Here is a 15,518-nt window from a genome sequence, read left to right as displayed (position 1 = left end):
GCTAACTGTATGGCCTGGCTACAAGTCTGTTGGTTTCGAGCAGCCCACTTCTTTATCCACCCTCAAGGTTACCGCAATCCAGCATTTTGGTCCTGGCACAGCCGGATATCATGTGACTAATACGTCACGTGCAGAGTGGGGCGGCGGGAGCACGTGACCGGGGCCGACGGCCGTCCCGCCGATCGGGGCGCGGCGAGCGCATAAGCACTCCAACGCCGGCCACACTCTGCGTAAACAAACAGCAAGCACAATGAGCAGTGAATTGGAGGGCACGACGCCCAAGGATGCGCGCGCCGATGGCTTCAAGCTCGCCGTCTGCGTGTACTGCGGCTCCTCGTTCGGCAACAGCGCCAAGTACGCCGACGCGGCCCGCAGCCTCGGCGAGCTCTTCCACCAGCTGCAGTGGAAGCTCGTCTACGGCGGCGGCACCACCGGCCTCATGGGCACGGTCGCGCGCGCCACCATGGGCCCCGACTGCGACGGCTACGTGCACGGCATCATCCCCAACGCGCTCGTCGCTAAGGAACGCGACGACAAGGCCGACCACAACGCGCTCCTCCACGCCTCCGTCGACAACCACACCGGCGTGACCCCCATCAGCGAGGAGTACGGCGCCACAACCATCGTCCCCGACATGCACACGCGCAAGGCCATGATGGCCCGCGAGAGCGACGCCTTCGTCGCACTCCCCGGCGGCTACGGTACCCTCGAGGAGGTCATGGAGTGCATCACCTGGTCCCAGCTCGGCATCCACCAGAAGCCCATCATCCTCTTCAACATCGACGGCTTCTACGACAGCCTGCTCGCCTTTGTCGACCGCGCCATCGCCGACGGCTTCATCTCCCGCAAGAACGGCGACATTCTCGAGGTCGCCACTTCGCCCGAGGAGGTCGTCCGCAAGATCGAGAACTACCACGTCCCGGACGGCCGCTTCAACCTGCGCTGGGCCGACATGTAGCCTGTATAGAGCCAACCATAGACCTGTGCCGCACGGCCCCGCCGCCGGTGCCTGCCCCCACGTGCCGGCTGCCTCGCGACGTTGCTACTGTCTTTGTTATCGCCAACGGGCTGCTCGAACAACGTGTCCCGCATCTAACGCCAGCAGCCACCTGTCCGTCCACTGCCCCGCCCACGCCGCGCGTCCGTGTCCGCGCGCTACCGCGCAGGGCGCTCGTCACCTCTGCCAGATATGACGCCACTGCCGCTGGGGCGGGTACATCGGCGTGCCGCTCTTGGCTGCCTTCTGCGCCGGCGCTGTGTCCCCAGACCGCGTTATACGAGGTCGGCAGCAAAATCTAAGCTCACGTTCTAGCCGCCTGATCTCCGAGTAAATCGCGGTCGCGCAAGGGGCCGGTGCCGTCAAACGGCGCTAGCCCCTTTCTCCGAGTCGCCGTTGCTACTGCCACCGCGCGCTCGTGTCTCCGCACCGCTCGCTCTTCTGGCAGCCACCTTGGCTGCGCGCGCTCTGCAGGAATACGTCCGGTGCCCGCGGGGGTGTCCGGCGCCCTACGTCCGGCGCCCTGTTCGCTGCAGGAGGCGGGCGCGCATGTACTGAATGGCGTGCCTCCCGAGGGTGCTGCTGGCGGCTCATTTAGGCAGGTGTCACAGCGTTTCGGTAGGCTGGCGCGAGGCAGCTTGCAGGCCGCTGCCACCTGGATCTCAGTGCGTGCCTATCGGCAAGAAGTCGCTGCAGGCCCGTTGCCACGGCCCAGACAGCGTTTGCATGCCCGGGCTGTAAGGTTAAACGGGAAGAGTGCCGCGGTGGGCCCAGCTCCAATGACATGGAACAATGGCAGGCGTAATGGGCACCGCTATTGGTGCCCAAATCTCCAACTATCGACTATCTGGCGGCTGACTATCTACAGAAAAGGAGTGCGCGGCGAGACATGTGACTCAGGCCGCGCTAGAAGATGTAGTAACGGCACGGCAGGCAACGTGGTACCACGATAGGGTACATTCGAAACGTTCGCGAGACACTAAATGAAAGGTGCCATGGAGCAACGGCAGGCGGGACGAAGCAGAGCGAGGTGGGACAAATCGCATGCGGCAGGCCGGCAGCCGGCGTATATATACGGGCTGTAGGCGAGCTCTGGCGGTTGGCCGCAGCACGGATCGGAACGCTATCGTACAAGGCAGACAAGGCGCCGAAGAAGTCCGCGCCAGATGCCGAACCAGAAGAGAGGACCGTGGACCTGCGAGGAGGACAAGCTACTGCTCAAGCTGATCGACCAGCACGGCGCGTTCAATTGGGTCAAGATCAGCGCGTTGCTCAAGTCGCGGTCGCCAAAGCAGTGCCGCGAGCGGTACCACCAGAACCTCAAGCCGTCGCTGAACAAGACGCCCATCTCGGAGCAGGAGGGCGAGCTGATCCAGGAGCTGGTGGCGAAAATAGGCAAGAAATGGGCCGAGATCTCGCGCGTGCTCAACAACGGGCGCTCGGACAATGCGATCAAAAACTGGTGGAATGGCGGCACGAACAAGCGCAAGCGGGCGCGCAAGTCGATTGCCGCTCGCCAGATCATACAGAACTACCACATGCACTCGCTGCAGAGCTACGTGCAGACGCGCGAGCAGGCGGTCTACGTGCCCGCTGCGGCGACGCCGCCGCAGCAGCAGGGCAAGTTTGCGGAGCAGCAGGCCCTGCCTCCCCTGACCGCGCTCACTCCGAACATGAGCCGGCGCAACTCGCTCGAGGTCGTGCCGCAAAATGTCGGCTTCAAGGACGCCAAGCGGCAGTTTATGCTCTACTCTCCGGAGGACAGCTCGCAGGCCTCCCGCTGCGCGATTTCTGAGGGACCTGCGGCGAGTTTCGTACCACGCCTGCCTGCGCTTGCGCACCGTGCAGTGCCTCTCAGTGTGGCTGTCACGCCTGCATCTCCGCAAGGCTGCCACAACGCGATGCCCGGCACTGGGCCCGGTCTCGCAGAGCACCAGCTTGCCATACATTCGCCGCCGGGGTCGCGCGAGACTCTATACGACACGCATGACAGGAGCGCCCTCTGCAAGCTGGACTTCCTCCTCAACAAGGACGAGGCAAACAAGGCGGCGCAGGTCGAATTCACGGCCGCGCCCGCCGCATCTGGAGCTGACCACAAGTAGCGAAACAGCAAAAAGAAACTCACTGATGGCCTGCAAACTCGAGACCCACCTATCTGGTCGCGTCTTGTCTCTGGGCTGTGCCCGCTGCATGCCATCTCCAGCCCCTGCTGCCGCATGACGCGTCTAATCTGTTGCGTCCGCTTACCTACTTTCGTTACCGCAGTCATTGTTATCTGGTGTTGCTTCCACGTCGTGGCAGGTTCTGACGTATTGATTTCCATTGTTTGTTCTGCCCGACTTGAGCAACTATTCTACCTCCATCGGTCAGGCTCGTTGCATGCGGCGCGGGGAGGGGTGCTGCCTGCCGGTGAAGGCGTTCGTTTTCTCATTCTGTGGTGCTACGGTATCACATCCCTAAATAAGTTTGAAGTTGTAAATAGTAATGAAATAGTTAGTCGTTACGATGCCGCTGGACTAGACGTCTGCTGTCGCTGACGCTGCCCCGCACTCCCGGAGAGCGCACGTGATCGTGCAGCTTATGACCAGAAGCCTGTCGTAACTGGTTATAGGTGCACAGATGCATCCCGGAAATAGCACGTGATCGTGATTCATAAAAGGATACCAACTATTAATCTGGCCTAGCCAGAATATTTCTGTAGCTTCCATGTTGCTAGATCAATCTGAAGAAATGGTCCACAGGGTAGACACTTTTAGGCACATATGGTGTTGCGCGCAGAGCCAATTCACCACTGCGGTAGTCAGCCAGGCGCACACGCCGCACGGCACAGTTCTCGGGGTAGATTTCAGAATACCCTGGCCATTAGTGTTACCAAATCCAAACGCCCAGTGACCGGAAATATACCAGTCACCAGCACGTCACAATAAGTACCCTGAGCAGATCATATTCTTGACAGCATCTGCGTCATAACCGCCTGAAGGGGCGTCATGAAGCAAGATAAAACGTTTTCGGTGATAAAATTAGCCTGGGACAGTCATGTGATATGATGCCACGTTAAGGACAGCTCAATCGTCTCCAATGGTAAAGTTATCCGGGGTGTCAGACATCCGGGGTATCAGACATGTAAACTAGGCCTCCTTTTCTACGATACACCGTCACGTGCCTATCACGTGATTGGTGCAACGTCGATAATCTTGCTCATCTTTGGGCGATGATGGGTGAGTTCAAGCATCCCCCACAGGAGAAGCAGAAGATGTCTAGCACGAAGAAGGCTGGGTACAGTAATCCAGCTTTCGCGGCTATGGGTATACCGGCTCTGCGGTTGCCCGGGCCTAAGTGGTGCGCGTTCTGGCTTGTGGTTGGAGCCGGCATTGCTGGAGTGGTATACGACAAACGGGAGCAGCGGCGCATATGCAAGCATTATTCGTCGTTGGTGAAGGACCAAGGCGCAGCGCACATGGACACATGGCTCAAACCGCGGCGGCTCACGGTGTTTGTTGCGCCTCCTCCGGGCGACTATCTCGAGACGTCGATGAAAGTATGGCGGCGATACGTGAAGCAGGTGTTGTTCGAAGCTGGGTTGGACTACGAGGTCTTCACAGAAGAGCGGCAGGGCGTCATCCGTCATGAAGTGGCGGAGCGCGTACGGCAGCTGCGCCGAGATATTGCTGCGGCAGAAGCGGCGGAACAGCGGGCACTCGACGAAAAGCGCTGGTTGAACCGGATGAGAAGCTGGTGGCGCCGTGAAAAGCTTTCCGAAGAGGAGCTGGAGCGAATTCGCGCCCAGAAATTCCGCGACGAGTTCACCTACAAACAACTGTTGGGCGTTTTCTACAAGAACGCGCCACTGCGTGAACAGAAGGTATGGGACGCCGACGCTCTGGTGGAGGATCCTGTCCTCGCAGGAGGCGTGATCTGTATCGGCCGGGGTGCCTATAAGGAATACATTGCAGGAATTCATGAAGGTACACTGGGGCCCTTGGACCCTCCAACCTTAACACCGGAGGCACCTACAGAACTCTCGGCTGCTGCTGAAGATCTCACGCAGGCTCCTGAACAGCCCGAGCCCTCGGCCGCTGCGGAAGCTCTCAAGCAGGCCCCTGAACAGGCTGAGCACTCTCCCGCTGAGCCCGACTCGGCGGCGACAGATGCGCCAGATGAAAAATCCAACAACGCACCTGCACCTCCGCCAGCCCCCTACGTCTCGCCTGACGAGTATAGCAGTCTGTCGCTCTCACAGGAGCTTGTCGGCGACGTCCGCCATCCGTCTTCGCATATACCAGCTCTTTTCCACCAGCCTCTGCTGGTCATTCCGGTGCCTAACTTGTCAGGCTTCTTGCAGACTCCACGGAAGATCTACCGGTTCTATACACGGCGCTACTACGCGGAGGAGTGCTGCAAGGCAGCTGCCGCAATGGTCTTGCAGACTATCAGGCCATTTCAACCCGATGATTTGAACCTGGGCATCTCCGAAGAAGAAGATTGGCCTCGCCGCTGGGTTGAACAGGGCCGCGAGCGCAAAAGTGAGTGGGTACAGGACTTGAAGGCCGATCCCCGCGTTATTGCGGAACTTCATGTAGTGGATCCGGCTCTCATGGCTGATTTGGCAGCCACCATGAACTTGAACTGACCTAGTTCTGCATAGTTAATGTCCTTCCTGTATATAGACACCCTCTCTGTCAGCTGGGCATTGCTATTATAGTCATCATGTACGTAGGAGTAACCCCATATTAAAGGCTCTCCATGGGGGTAAGGTTAAACGAGACTAAAGACATATGATCTGGTCCGGTCTATCAATAGGGTAGGTACTTGGACGATCTCTGGTGCCAGCGAAGTCACGTATATCCAAGAGCTGAAGTTATGTTCTTCAAATCGCCGATTGATATAGAGATATTGTTCGATGGACAGGAGTCACGCAAGCAGGTTGAGATACCATCTGTGTCGTCTACATCGAAAACGCTAAAAGACAGATACCCGCTGTACGAGGATGGTGAAAGCGTAAGTGGGCTTGTGACTCTGCGAGTACGGGAGGGGCGTAAAGTAGAGCACTTGGGGATCAGAGTGAGCCTTGTGGGGTCGGTAGATACCACGAAGTCGAGTTCCGAGGCGAAGAAGCGAGCGATCGACACGTTTCTCTCTTTGAGCGCGGACATCTGTCCTCCTGGGGAGCTGGTTCATTCCCAGAGCTTCCCATTCAACTTCAAGGATGTGGAGAAACGGTACGAGAGCTACCGCGGGAAGAACATCGACGTGATGTTCTACGTGAAGGTGGTTGTGCTCCGCAAATCCACGGATATCGTGAAGCTCAAGAAGTTTTGGTGCTATCTGTACAACACTATCCCGCCGGTCCTCGCTGCAGGTGCCGCAGACGAGAACAAGCCTGTCAAGCTCGACATCGGGATAGAAAACTGTCTGCATATTGAGTTTGAGTATTCCAAGTCACAGTATGCGCTCAAGGACGTGATAGTGGGCCGGATATACTTCTTGCTGACACGCCTAAAAGTGAAACACATGGAGATCAGTCTTATTAAGCGCGAGACGTGCGGCCACGAGCCAAACCAGCTGAGCGATACAACCTCCATTCGGTACGAGATTATGGACGGGTCCCCGGTAAAAGGCGAAACCATCCCCATACGGCTGTTTTTGGGCGGTTACGACCTGACTCCCAACATCACCTCGAACTACTTCAGCGTGAAGAACTATCTGAGTCTGGTAATAATAGACGAGGACGGCAGGAGATACTTCAAGCAGACTGAAATCATCCTCTATCGGACGCTGAGCTGACGCTCTGACCACTGCACGGGTAACTGTTTATGTAGTTTCTGAGTTCCCAGCGCTGATGGTATCCAATTACATATATGTGCCCCAAAATTTCTGACACAACCTACGAGTTCGCTCATGCACATGGCCATCGCAGTTGTATTGCAGAAAAGGTATCTCCACCGCCTCTGCAGCCGTTATACGTAACGCGGGGTCAGGCGTCAGAAAGCGACGACACAAATGCTCCTCCGTAGATATATGCAGCAGGCCTTCTTCCTCGTATGCTAGGAACGCCTCGTCACTGGATCGTGCAATTCGCCACGGGTATCGCAGGTCGGCTATATCGTTGAATAGCATATACATGATGATTCCAATAGACCACATATCCACTGGATACCCCTCATACGACAGCTGGTTCAGCGCCTCCGGCGCTATCAGAGGCTCTGTGCCACCGATTCCGTAGCACTTCGTTTTCCCCGCCTGCAGCTTCACCGCGTGCCCAAAGTCGATCAGCTTGAGAGTGTGGCAGTCGGGTGCCAACATCATATTGTCCAGCTTGAGGTCCCGATGCACCACGCCGCTGGAATGCAAGTATGCGACGCCCTCGACCAGTTGCCCCAGCAGACACCGCCTCTCCTCGGCCCCCGGGGCTAGATCCATCCGCATTACTTTCTGCACGCAAAACGGGACGTACTCGAGCAGAATCCACCCCTTCGATAGTCGCTGCTCCACCACCGCTACCACATGCACGCTGTGTAGGCTCCGCAGGATGTTATATTCCTTGGTCAGCATCGCCCGCACTTCGCGGTTGTGGTGCTCCGACGGATCGTCCCCTCGAACCCGCTTCACTGCGCACGTCACGCCCTTGCGCTGCCACACCTCTACGTAGCACGTCGTTCCGCGCCCTACCTCCTGCCGCCGCTCCCATCGCCTCCACAATTTCCAGACTCTTAGCTCCATATTGTATCTTTCCAGCCGTTGTGCGTGCCTCTATCACCGCTCGAGAAAGACTAATTTCTAGTCTTTGCTCTTGCTGCACCCCGCGTGACGCGACCTGCGAAACCCGCAGGCAAGAACCGCTTGACGGAGTATAACAGAGGCATACTGAGGCAGAAGAACACGCTGGGGATGTCTTCAATGAACTACATCCAAGAGAATGGGCGTCTTCCTCGAGCAATTGACTAACGGTTGGGAACCAAATTAGGTTTGATGCTAGCGCCGCATCCTTATTGTTTCAGCTGCACCGTTCTTAATTAGGTAATTGATAAACACAGTTTCGCTATATTACATGGATCATCGGTGCAAGCAGGCATCGCGATCCAAAATGGAAAACTAAGCAAGGTATTCCAAATATACGCTACGAGATGCGGTCTCGGCCTTTATCATGGGTTCATTTACTTTATTAGCGGCAGAATTTGTACACCGGGGGCAGTTGCCAGATCGACAGCCGTACACGGGCCAGACAGCGAAAAGATAGTGAGAGCAGAGACAGAAGCGAGTGTGGTAGATTAGCATTAACCCCTAGACTGAGCTCTTCTAGGGCATAGTAATAGGTAGCAGCGCGAAAGGGAAGCACACTTACAGCAGCGCACGAAGAACAAGACGATGTCTGCTAATGGTGGTGCAGCCAAGAAAATGCGGGGAGCTGTACTATGTTCGAGCTTCGGGCTGCTTGTTGCAACAACGGGAACATCGGTGGCAGTTGCATTTACTACGAAGCAGTGCCCGGAAACGTTGTACCGGGCGTCGCTGATCGTGGTGACCGCCACGACCGCGGTATGCGCGGCGTCCCACGCGACCGCGCGTGTCAAAGCGCAGCCGAAGATGTTGGTGCCGTTGGCGACGATTCCGTGCGTGGGAATGGTCGGGGCGGCGATGTGGTACGTCATGCAGCTAGCGTGGCACAGAACCGCAGTGCTCGACAGCACAGCAATGGGCGTTGGAGGCCTCATAGTCACGCACCTGGCTCTCTTGATCGCCTCGGTCTTCTGCAGTGGCTTCGCAGCGGGTATTGTGATGCTGGCCGGCGCTCCCACGGAGGAAACGCCCGAGTGCGAAGGACACGCTCTCGGAAAGAGAAACGCAGCACCCTATGGAAATAACAGGCAACCTCTGGATAGCACTGCTGCGGAAGTCAGCCAGAGATCGATGAGCACACTGATACCCGAGGTGGACGACATCTGGGAGTACTCGAGCAAAAACTGGATGAATGATTACGACACAAATTACCCGATTTGCGAAAAGGGAGCCACTCCAGACATTCCCAGGCCTGTGTTTCGTCCGGCGTGTGCAACTCGCAGATATAGAAGCATATCAGGCTCCTCGATTGTCCAAAAGAGTTCTGCGGGGCCGCACGGTACTGCATGCTCCAAAAAGGGCATTTTTGATTTGCTGCAGAACAAGATCTTGAAGAAGGTTTCGCCTGCCCATATGGATGATCTGCCAAGACATGAAGAACAATACCTTGAAGCACGCTACGTGACTCGTCTATCTAATGGTTGCGATGTTTCAAGTAGTGCATTAAAGGCGCCAGACTATCTGGTAAGCCCTACATTCCCTACTGCATCAGCAGGCCGACTAATCTTAATGAACACGCATGATGACGATAACCAAGATATTAGCGATAATAGCATTATGGCGAATAGTTTACGAAAAGACCACAGACGTGCCAATTATTCTGCCAGCATACTAATACCTCCCCAGACTCTGTCAGAGTCATCTTTGCAAGTGACAGTTGGACCAAAGGAGCGCCCCCATTCCGCACTCACTCAAGGGATAGACGTAACACACACAGATAGAAGCGAAGATGCGAAAACATTAATAGCGAGCAACACAAATGGTTCTGGAAGTGCAGATGGAGACAGGGACCGTGATTTTTCAGGAAATTCTGGATGCCAACAGCATTCGCCGACGAATCTGCTACCACCCTTCGGCAGTCCAGGCGCTGCATCAAACTCTGTTCTGGACCCCGTTGGCCCGAAGCTAGCCTCTCGGGGCTGTGCGCATGGTAATCTGGTCATAAACCATATGCGGACGTTAAACATGGAAAATACCAGTACCCTGGATATCGCGGAAGAAGCAATCCGGCACCAGGGTAGCGATGACTCGCTTCTGCAGGGCCTCACTCGCGGTAATACACCCCGAGAGGTAGCTGCCATCTCAGCGCAGCACAAATCTGCAGCAGCATCCTCTACCAGCAGCGCTGGAAGGGCCTTCGCCCGCTCGGGACACGCCGACCTTCCTTTGCATATGTGGTCCCCGTCCCAACGATCCGCACCCCTAATATCGCACGGTAGCCGCACGCAGTCAGTATCCTCATCGCCAATTCGGGCACATGCTCTCACACAGAAATTGGGGCATAGTCTCTCAAAATCACTATTAAACATTAGATGGGATCAGAGGGAATCTATTGAGAGACTAGCCCCGCCGCGAGGCCAATTGGCCGACCTGCGCTACGTTCACCATCTCCAAGGCAAATATTCACCCTCACGTTCGACTAATACCTGCAGCAGCGCAGAACGGAAACATTTCCTGACAGTGAAATCGGCTTTTAACTAGTAGGAACCCATGATTGTCGCTCATTGCAGATCGATCTCTTATTCCATCCTCATTATGTACTTGTATCATTTAGATGCCCAACCCAATTGCATAGACATATTATATTACACTTAACAGGACTCTACAATATGCAACTCATGCCACAGGTTGTGCGACTCACCAACCATAAAAGAGCGACACCCTCTACGGCATAGCCATTACTGATTATCAAATATCAAATATCATCTTTTACGATGTGCAAATTTTTCTGTATTAGAGTACTAACATCGATGCGATGAGTTGCCCGTGTCAAAGATACCCGTCAGATAACAGAACGGTACCTGGTCATCTTCATTCAACCACCTATCACCATGGATGGTGATTTATTTAGTGTGTTTGGCGAAGAGCCAAAAGAGTTACCTGAGTTGCCCGCTGAGGATATTGAACAAGTGCCCGATGAGCATCAGGTCGAAACCAAGAAACGGGGCTTGTCGCCAAGTAGCAATACAAAGGAGGAATCTCAGCAAGCAGAGTCCACGGCTAAGAAAGTTAAAAAGGACAAGAAACTAGTCGATGAGAAAAAGAAGTCAGAAGTGGTTCCCGTGCTGGCAGATTCGTTTGAAAAGGAGGCATCGAGAGAGGTCGAAGCGTCGAGCGGCCTAGCTACAGCCGATGCTGCACAAGTCGAGGAAAACGGAAAGATGAAGCTACGGCATCAGGTGCGCCATCAGGTTGCATTGCCCCCAAACTACGACTACAAGCCTATTGGACAGCACATACGTACAAATGAGGCGAGGACTTATCCCTTCACGCTAGATCCGTTCCAGGACACGGCGGTGTCCTGCATAGATCGGGGCGAGTCAGTACTAGTTTCTGCGCATACATCGGCAGGTAAGACAGTTGTGGCGGAGTATGCCATTGCTCAATCGTTGCGCGAAAAACAGCGGGTCATCTACACATCTCCAATTAAGGCATTGTCGAACCAGAAGTATAGAGAACTCCTTGCTGAATTCGGGGATGTTGGTCTGATGACGGGTGATATCACCATCAACCCAGATGCTGGCTGCTTGGTCATGACTACCGAAATTCTGAGGAGTATGCTGTACCGAGGAAGTGAGGTCATGAGAGAAGTTGCCTGGGTCATATTTGATGAAGTGCATTATATGCGTGACAAGGAGAGAGGAGTTGTTTGGGAGGAAACGATCATCTTGTTGCCGGACAAGGTGCGCTATGTCTTCTTGTCGGCCACGATTCCCAATGCGATGGAGTTTGCCGAGTGGATATGTAGAATTCATTCCCAGCCATGCCACATCGTTTACACAGACTTTCGTCCAACCCCACTGCAACACTATTTATTCCCCGCCCATGGCGACGGTATACACTTGGTAGTTGATGAGAAGGGGACATTCCGCGAAGAAAATTTCCAGAAGGCGATGGCGTCCATCAGTAATCAGCTGGGCGATGATTCTAACTCCGCAACGTCCAAGGGTAAACGGGGACAGACCTACAAAGGAGGTGCGGCCAAGGGAGACGCGAAGGGCGACATTTACAAAATAGTTAAAATGATTTGGAAGAAGAAGTACAATCCTGTTATTGTGTTTTCTTTCAGTAAGAGGGACTGTGAAGAGCTGGCCCTTAAAATGTCGAAGTTGGATTTTAACTCTGATGAGGAGAAGGATGCGCTGACAAAAATATTCAACAATGCCATTAGCTTGCTTCCGGAAGCGGACCGTGAGCTACCTCAGATTAAGCATATCCTGCCACTTTTGAGACGGGGGATCGGTATACATCATTCTGGTTTGTTGCCAATATTGAAGGAGGTTATTGAAATTCTCTTCCAAGAAGGATTTTTAAAGGTGTTGTTCGCTACAGAAACATTTTCCATCGGCTTAAATATGCCTGCGAAGACTGTGGTGTTTACAAGCGTCAGAAAGTGGGACGGTAAGCAGTTTCGCTGGGTTTCTGGTGGTGAATATATTCAGATGTCTGGTCGTGCAGGCCGTCGTGGCTTGGATGATCGTGGTATCGTCATCATGATGATAGACGAAAAGATGGAACCGCAAGTGGCTAAGGGTATGGTCAAAGGTCAAGCGGATAGACTGGACTCGGCATTTCACTTGGGGTACAACATGATCTTGAACTTGATGCGAGTGGAAGGTATTTCCCCTGAGTTCATGTTGGAGCATTCTTTTTACCAGTTTCAGAATATCACTTCGATGCCAGTTATGGAGAAGAAGATGAATGAGCTTTCTAAGAAATTGGAAGACATACACGTCGATGATGAAAGTAATGTGAAAGATTATTACGATATCAGGCAGACACTTGATGCGTACAATGAAGACGTAAGAAAAGTCATGACGCATCCTGCGAATGTGTTGAGCTTCTTACAACCAGGGCGCTTAATAAAGATCAATGTCGGCGGTAAACAGGATTACGGCTGGGGCGCTGTGGTTGATTTTGCAAAGAGAATAAACAAGCGTGACCCTACTGCAGTATATGCAGACCACGATTCTTACATTGTCAATGTGGTGGTTAATACCATGTACAAAGATTCTCCGCTCAACTTGTTGAAGCCTTTCAATCCAGTGCTCCCGGAGGGTATCAGGCCCGCCGCAGACGGCGAGAAAACCACCTGTGCCTTGATCTCAATCACATTAGACTCCATACAAGGCTTAGGGAACCTCAGAATTTTTATGCCTAGTGATATAAAGGCGGACAGCCAGAAGGAGGTTGTGGGTAAAACGTTGAAGGAGGTTCAGCGCCGCTTCCCCAAGGGGATTCCATTGCTAGACCCAATCAAAAATATGAAGTTGGAGGATGAGGAATTCCTGAAGCTTCTGAAGAAGATTGAGATCTTGGAATCGAAGATGAACTCCAATCCGATAGCTAACTCCGTGAAGCTCCAAGAGCTATATGAGAAATACAGCGAAAAGGTTGCTATGCAGAATGACATTAAACACTTGAAATCGAAGATGAATGAAGCTCAAGCGGTCATCCAACTGGACGACCTACGTCGCCGCAAGCGGGTTCTTCGCCGCCTGGGCTTTTGCTCTGCATCGGACATCATTGAATTGAAAGGTAGGGTTGCATGTGACATTTCATCAGGCGACGAACTGCTGCTTACCGAGTTAATTTTGAATGGTAATTTTAACGAACTGAAACCGGAACAGGCTGCGGCTTTGCTATCATGCTTTGCCTTCCAGGAACGGTGTAAAGAGGCGCCTAGGTTGAAACCAGAGCTTGCGGAGCCATTAAAGGCCATGCGTGAGGTAGCAGCGAAAATTGCCAAAGTTATTAAGGACTCCAAGCTAGAAATAGTCGAAAAAGACTACGTTGAGAGCTTTAGACATGAACTTATGGAGGTCGTTTACGAATGGTGCAGAGGTGCTTCCTTCACCCAAATCTGTAAAATGACAGACGTTTATGAAGGTTCACTCATTAGAATGTTCAAGAGACTTGAGGAACTCATAAAAGAGCTTATTGACGTCTCCAACACAATTGGGAACGTGACACTCAAGGAAAAAATGGAGGCCGCACTGCACATGATACACAGAGACATCGTCTCTGCGGGCTCGCTATACTTGTAAATGTACGATATCGCGCTGCGCAGATAGATAGACTTAACACTTCAGAATTCAGTTATATAAAAGAACAAATATAGAATACATCTGGTACAACAACGGCAACAACAACTAAAATAGTGGCAGTAAAATTACAACTCAGGGTATAAATAATCCCACACTTATAGGTACATATCAACAACTTCAGTTCTTACGAACGACGTCTTACCGGAACATATATTGGTATACTCATCGAGTAGAGGCTCGTACCAGACGTTCAGCACTGTAGCACTGTATAGAAGTAGATTTTCGAAGACTTTTTTGCGCAACTCTATTGTCTCTGGCTCGGAGATTGGCCCATTCTCGTTGCATATTAAATTGGACATCACCTTGGGAAGCTCCTGTACAAGGTACTCTGTCGAGTGCGGATAAGAGCTCAACTGGCCCAGCAGCACCATCTGCTCTGAATAGGGCATAATCAATATAGCACTAGCTGTCAGAGCTGGTTTCAGGATTTCAAATGTCTCTTGGCATGATACAATGTTCTTCAGCACTGGTAAGAAGGACGGCTTCACCGTAACCTGGGAGGTTAGTAGGTCGAAATGGTGGCGGTACAAGTACATGGGATTGAAGATGGCCATGAAGTGCATCACGTCCGGGTTGTCCCCCGAGATGTGCAGGTACTTCACATCCAGCTCGCGGAAAACCTCCATGTCCTCAAGGTAGGAGACCGTCCGAAGCAGCTGGAACAAGTAGGCGCGCGCGTAGCTGTGCACTTCAATGTACTTTTCTTTGTTTTCATAAATGTGGCCGAACGCATGCAGCACCGGGAGAATGTAGCTCAGCGCCCAGTCACGCGGCCCTCCGGCGGCCCCCGGGTCTGTCGCGTACTCCAGCAGCGCACGGTAGTACTTCGCCACGTTGATGAACAGAAAGATGTCCTTCTTCAGTGAGTCCAGGACCTCCTCGGTCGTGGGCACGAACAGCTCCTTCTGGAACTCCGAGCGGTCGATGTGGCGGAAAAGAATGGTCATCAGCACCAGGTAGCGCGAGAATAAAATCGCGTCGTGCGTGCTGCGCATCTCCCGCAGCAGCGGGTAGTTGTTCTCCAGGATCCGCCGCCTGATCAGCCCGTCCGTGCACAGGCTCTGGAACACGTCCTCCACCGCATTCACGGGCACCGTCCGCTGGCTGAAGTACAGCTGCAGCAGCACGTCCATGATCCGCGTCGTCGAAAACAGGTCCTTGGGGTGCGATACCGCCAGCACCTTGCACGACGTCCGCACCAGCTGGTCGTCGCTCTCCAGCGCCGTGATGATGTCCTCCACCGAAAACACCTCCAGCACCGTCTCAAACGGCGCAAGCTTCACCACTGTGTCCAGCAGCGACAGAAGCCCGCTATAGTCCAGCCCACTCATCTCCCCTGCCGTGAGCACCTTTTTCATCGCCGAGAGTAGTGGCCGTGCGTCTGCGTCGAGACGCACCATCACCCCCAGGTCGAGCTGCAGCATGTCCACCAGCCCGTTCACCGACCCCACGCCGTGCTCCTCGGGCGCCTCCAGCACATCCGCCAGCTGGCTCATTCGGTCCTGGATCCTCCATTCCTCCATCGCGATATCGACTCTTCCGAAGTAGCGTTTTGGGGTTTGTAAAAGTAAAGGGCA

At 53.7% G+C, this 15,518-nt stretch overlaps 8 protein-coding genes across 8 annotated transcripts; 6 read left to right on the top strand and 2 right to left on the bottom strand.

Annotated features, from left to right (window-relative positions):
• Window positions 1–250: 250 nt before the first annotated feature.
• LOG1 (Log1p) lies at window positions 251–958 on the top strand (the record flags this gene model as incomplete). Its single annotated transcript, NM_210039.2, has 1 exon — window positions 251–958. One exon carries the CDS (start codon window positions 251–253, stop codon window positions 956–958), a length of 708 nt encoding a protein of 235 aa, NP_984686.1.
• A 1,205-nt stretch (window positions 959–2,163) lies between these two features.
• On the top strand, window positions 2,164–3,099 carry AGOS_AEL176C (AEL176Cp; the record flags this gene model as incomplete). The annotated part of the gene is made up of 1 exon (NM_210038.1): window positions 2,164–3,099. One exon carries the CDS (start codon window positions 2,164–2,166, stop codon window positions 3,097–3,099), a length of 936 nt encoding a protein of 311 aa, NP_984685.1.
• Window positions 3,100–4,208: 1,109 nt separating this feature from the next.
• On the top strand, window positions 4,209–5,627 carry TIM54 (Tim22-complex subunit TIM54; the record flags this gene model as incomplete). Its single annotated transcript, NM_210037.2, has 1 exon — window positions 4,209–5,627. One exon carries the CDS (start codon window positions 4,209–4,211, stop codon window positions 5,625–5,627), a length of 1,419 nt encoding a protein of 472 aa, NP_984684.2.
• A 230-nt stretch (window positions 5,628–5,857) lies between these two features.
• Window positions 5,858–6,781, top strand: PEP8 (retromer subunit PEP8; the record flags this gene model as incomplete). The annotated part of the gene is made up of 1 exon (NM_210036.1): window positions 5,858–6,781. One exon carries the CDS (start codon window positions 5,858–5,860, stop codon window positions 6,779–6,781), a length of 924 nt encoding a protein of 307 aa, NP_984683.1.
• A 66-nt stretch (window positions 6,782–6,847) lies between these two features.
• AGOS_AEL179W (serine/threonine-protein kinase) lies at window positions 6,848–7,717 on the bottom strand (the record flags this gene model as incomplete). The annotated part of the gene is made up of 1 exon (NM_210035.1): window positions 6,848–7,717. The coding sequence occupies one exon, from the start codon at window positions 7,715–7,717 to the stop codon at window positions 6,848–6,850; it is 870 nt and encodes a 289-aa protein (NP_984682.1).
• A 645-nt stretch (window positions 7,718–8,362) lies between these two features.
• AGOS_AEL180C (AEL180Cp) lies at window positions 8,363–10,315 on the top strand (the record flags this gene model as incomplete). The annotated part of the gene is made up of 1 exon (NM_210034.1): window positions 8,363–10,315. The coding sequence occupies one exon, from the start codon at window positions 8,363–8,365 to the stop codon at window positions 10,313–10,315; it is 1,953 nt and encodes a 650-aa protein (NP_984681.1).
• A 350-nt stretch (window positions 10,316–10,665) lies between these two features.
• On the top strand, window positions 10,666–13,881 carry MTR4 (ATP-dependent RNA helicase MTR4; the record flags this gene model as incomplete). Its single annotated transcript, NM_210033.2, has 1 exon — window positions 10,666–13,881. One exon carries the CDS (start codon window positions 10,666–10,668, stop codon window positions 13,879–13,881), a length of 3,216 nt encoding a protein of 1,071 aa, NP_984680.2.
• Window positions 13,882–14,036: 155 nt separating this feature from the next.
• On the bottom strand, window positions 14,037–15,464 carry HSM3 (Hsm3p; the record flags this gene model as incomplete). Its single annotated transcript, NM_210032.1, has 1 exon — window positions 14,037–15,464. The coding sequence occupies one exon, from the start codon at window positions 15,462–15,464 to the stop codon at window positions 14,037–14,039; it is 1,428 nt and encodes a 475-aa protein (NP_984679.1).
• Between the last annotated feature and the right edge of the window lie 54 nt (window positions 15,465–15,518).

Source organism: Eremothecium gossypii, chromosome V (genome assembly GCF_000091025.4).
Source record: "Eremothecium gossypii ATCC 10895 chromosome V, complete sequence".
Taxonomy (NCBI): domain Eukaryota; kingdom Fungi; phylum Ascomycota; class Saccharomycetes; order Saccharomycetales; family Saccharomycetaceae; genus Eremothecium; species Eremothecium gossypii.
This window is presented reverse-complemented; position numbering and strand designations above follow the sequence as displayed.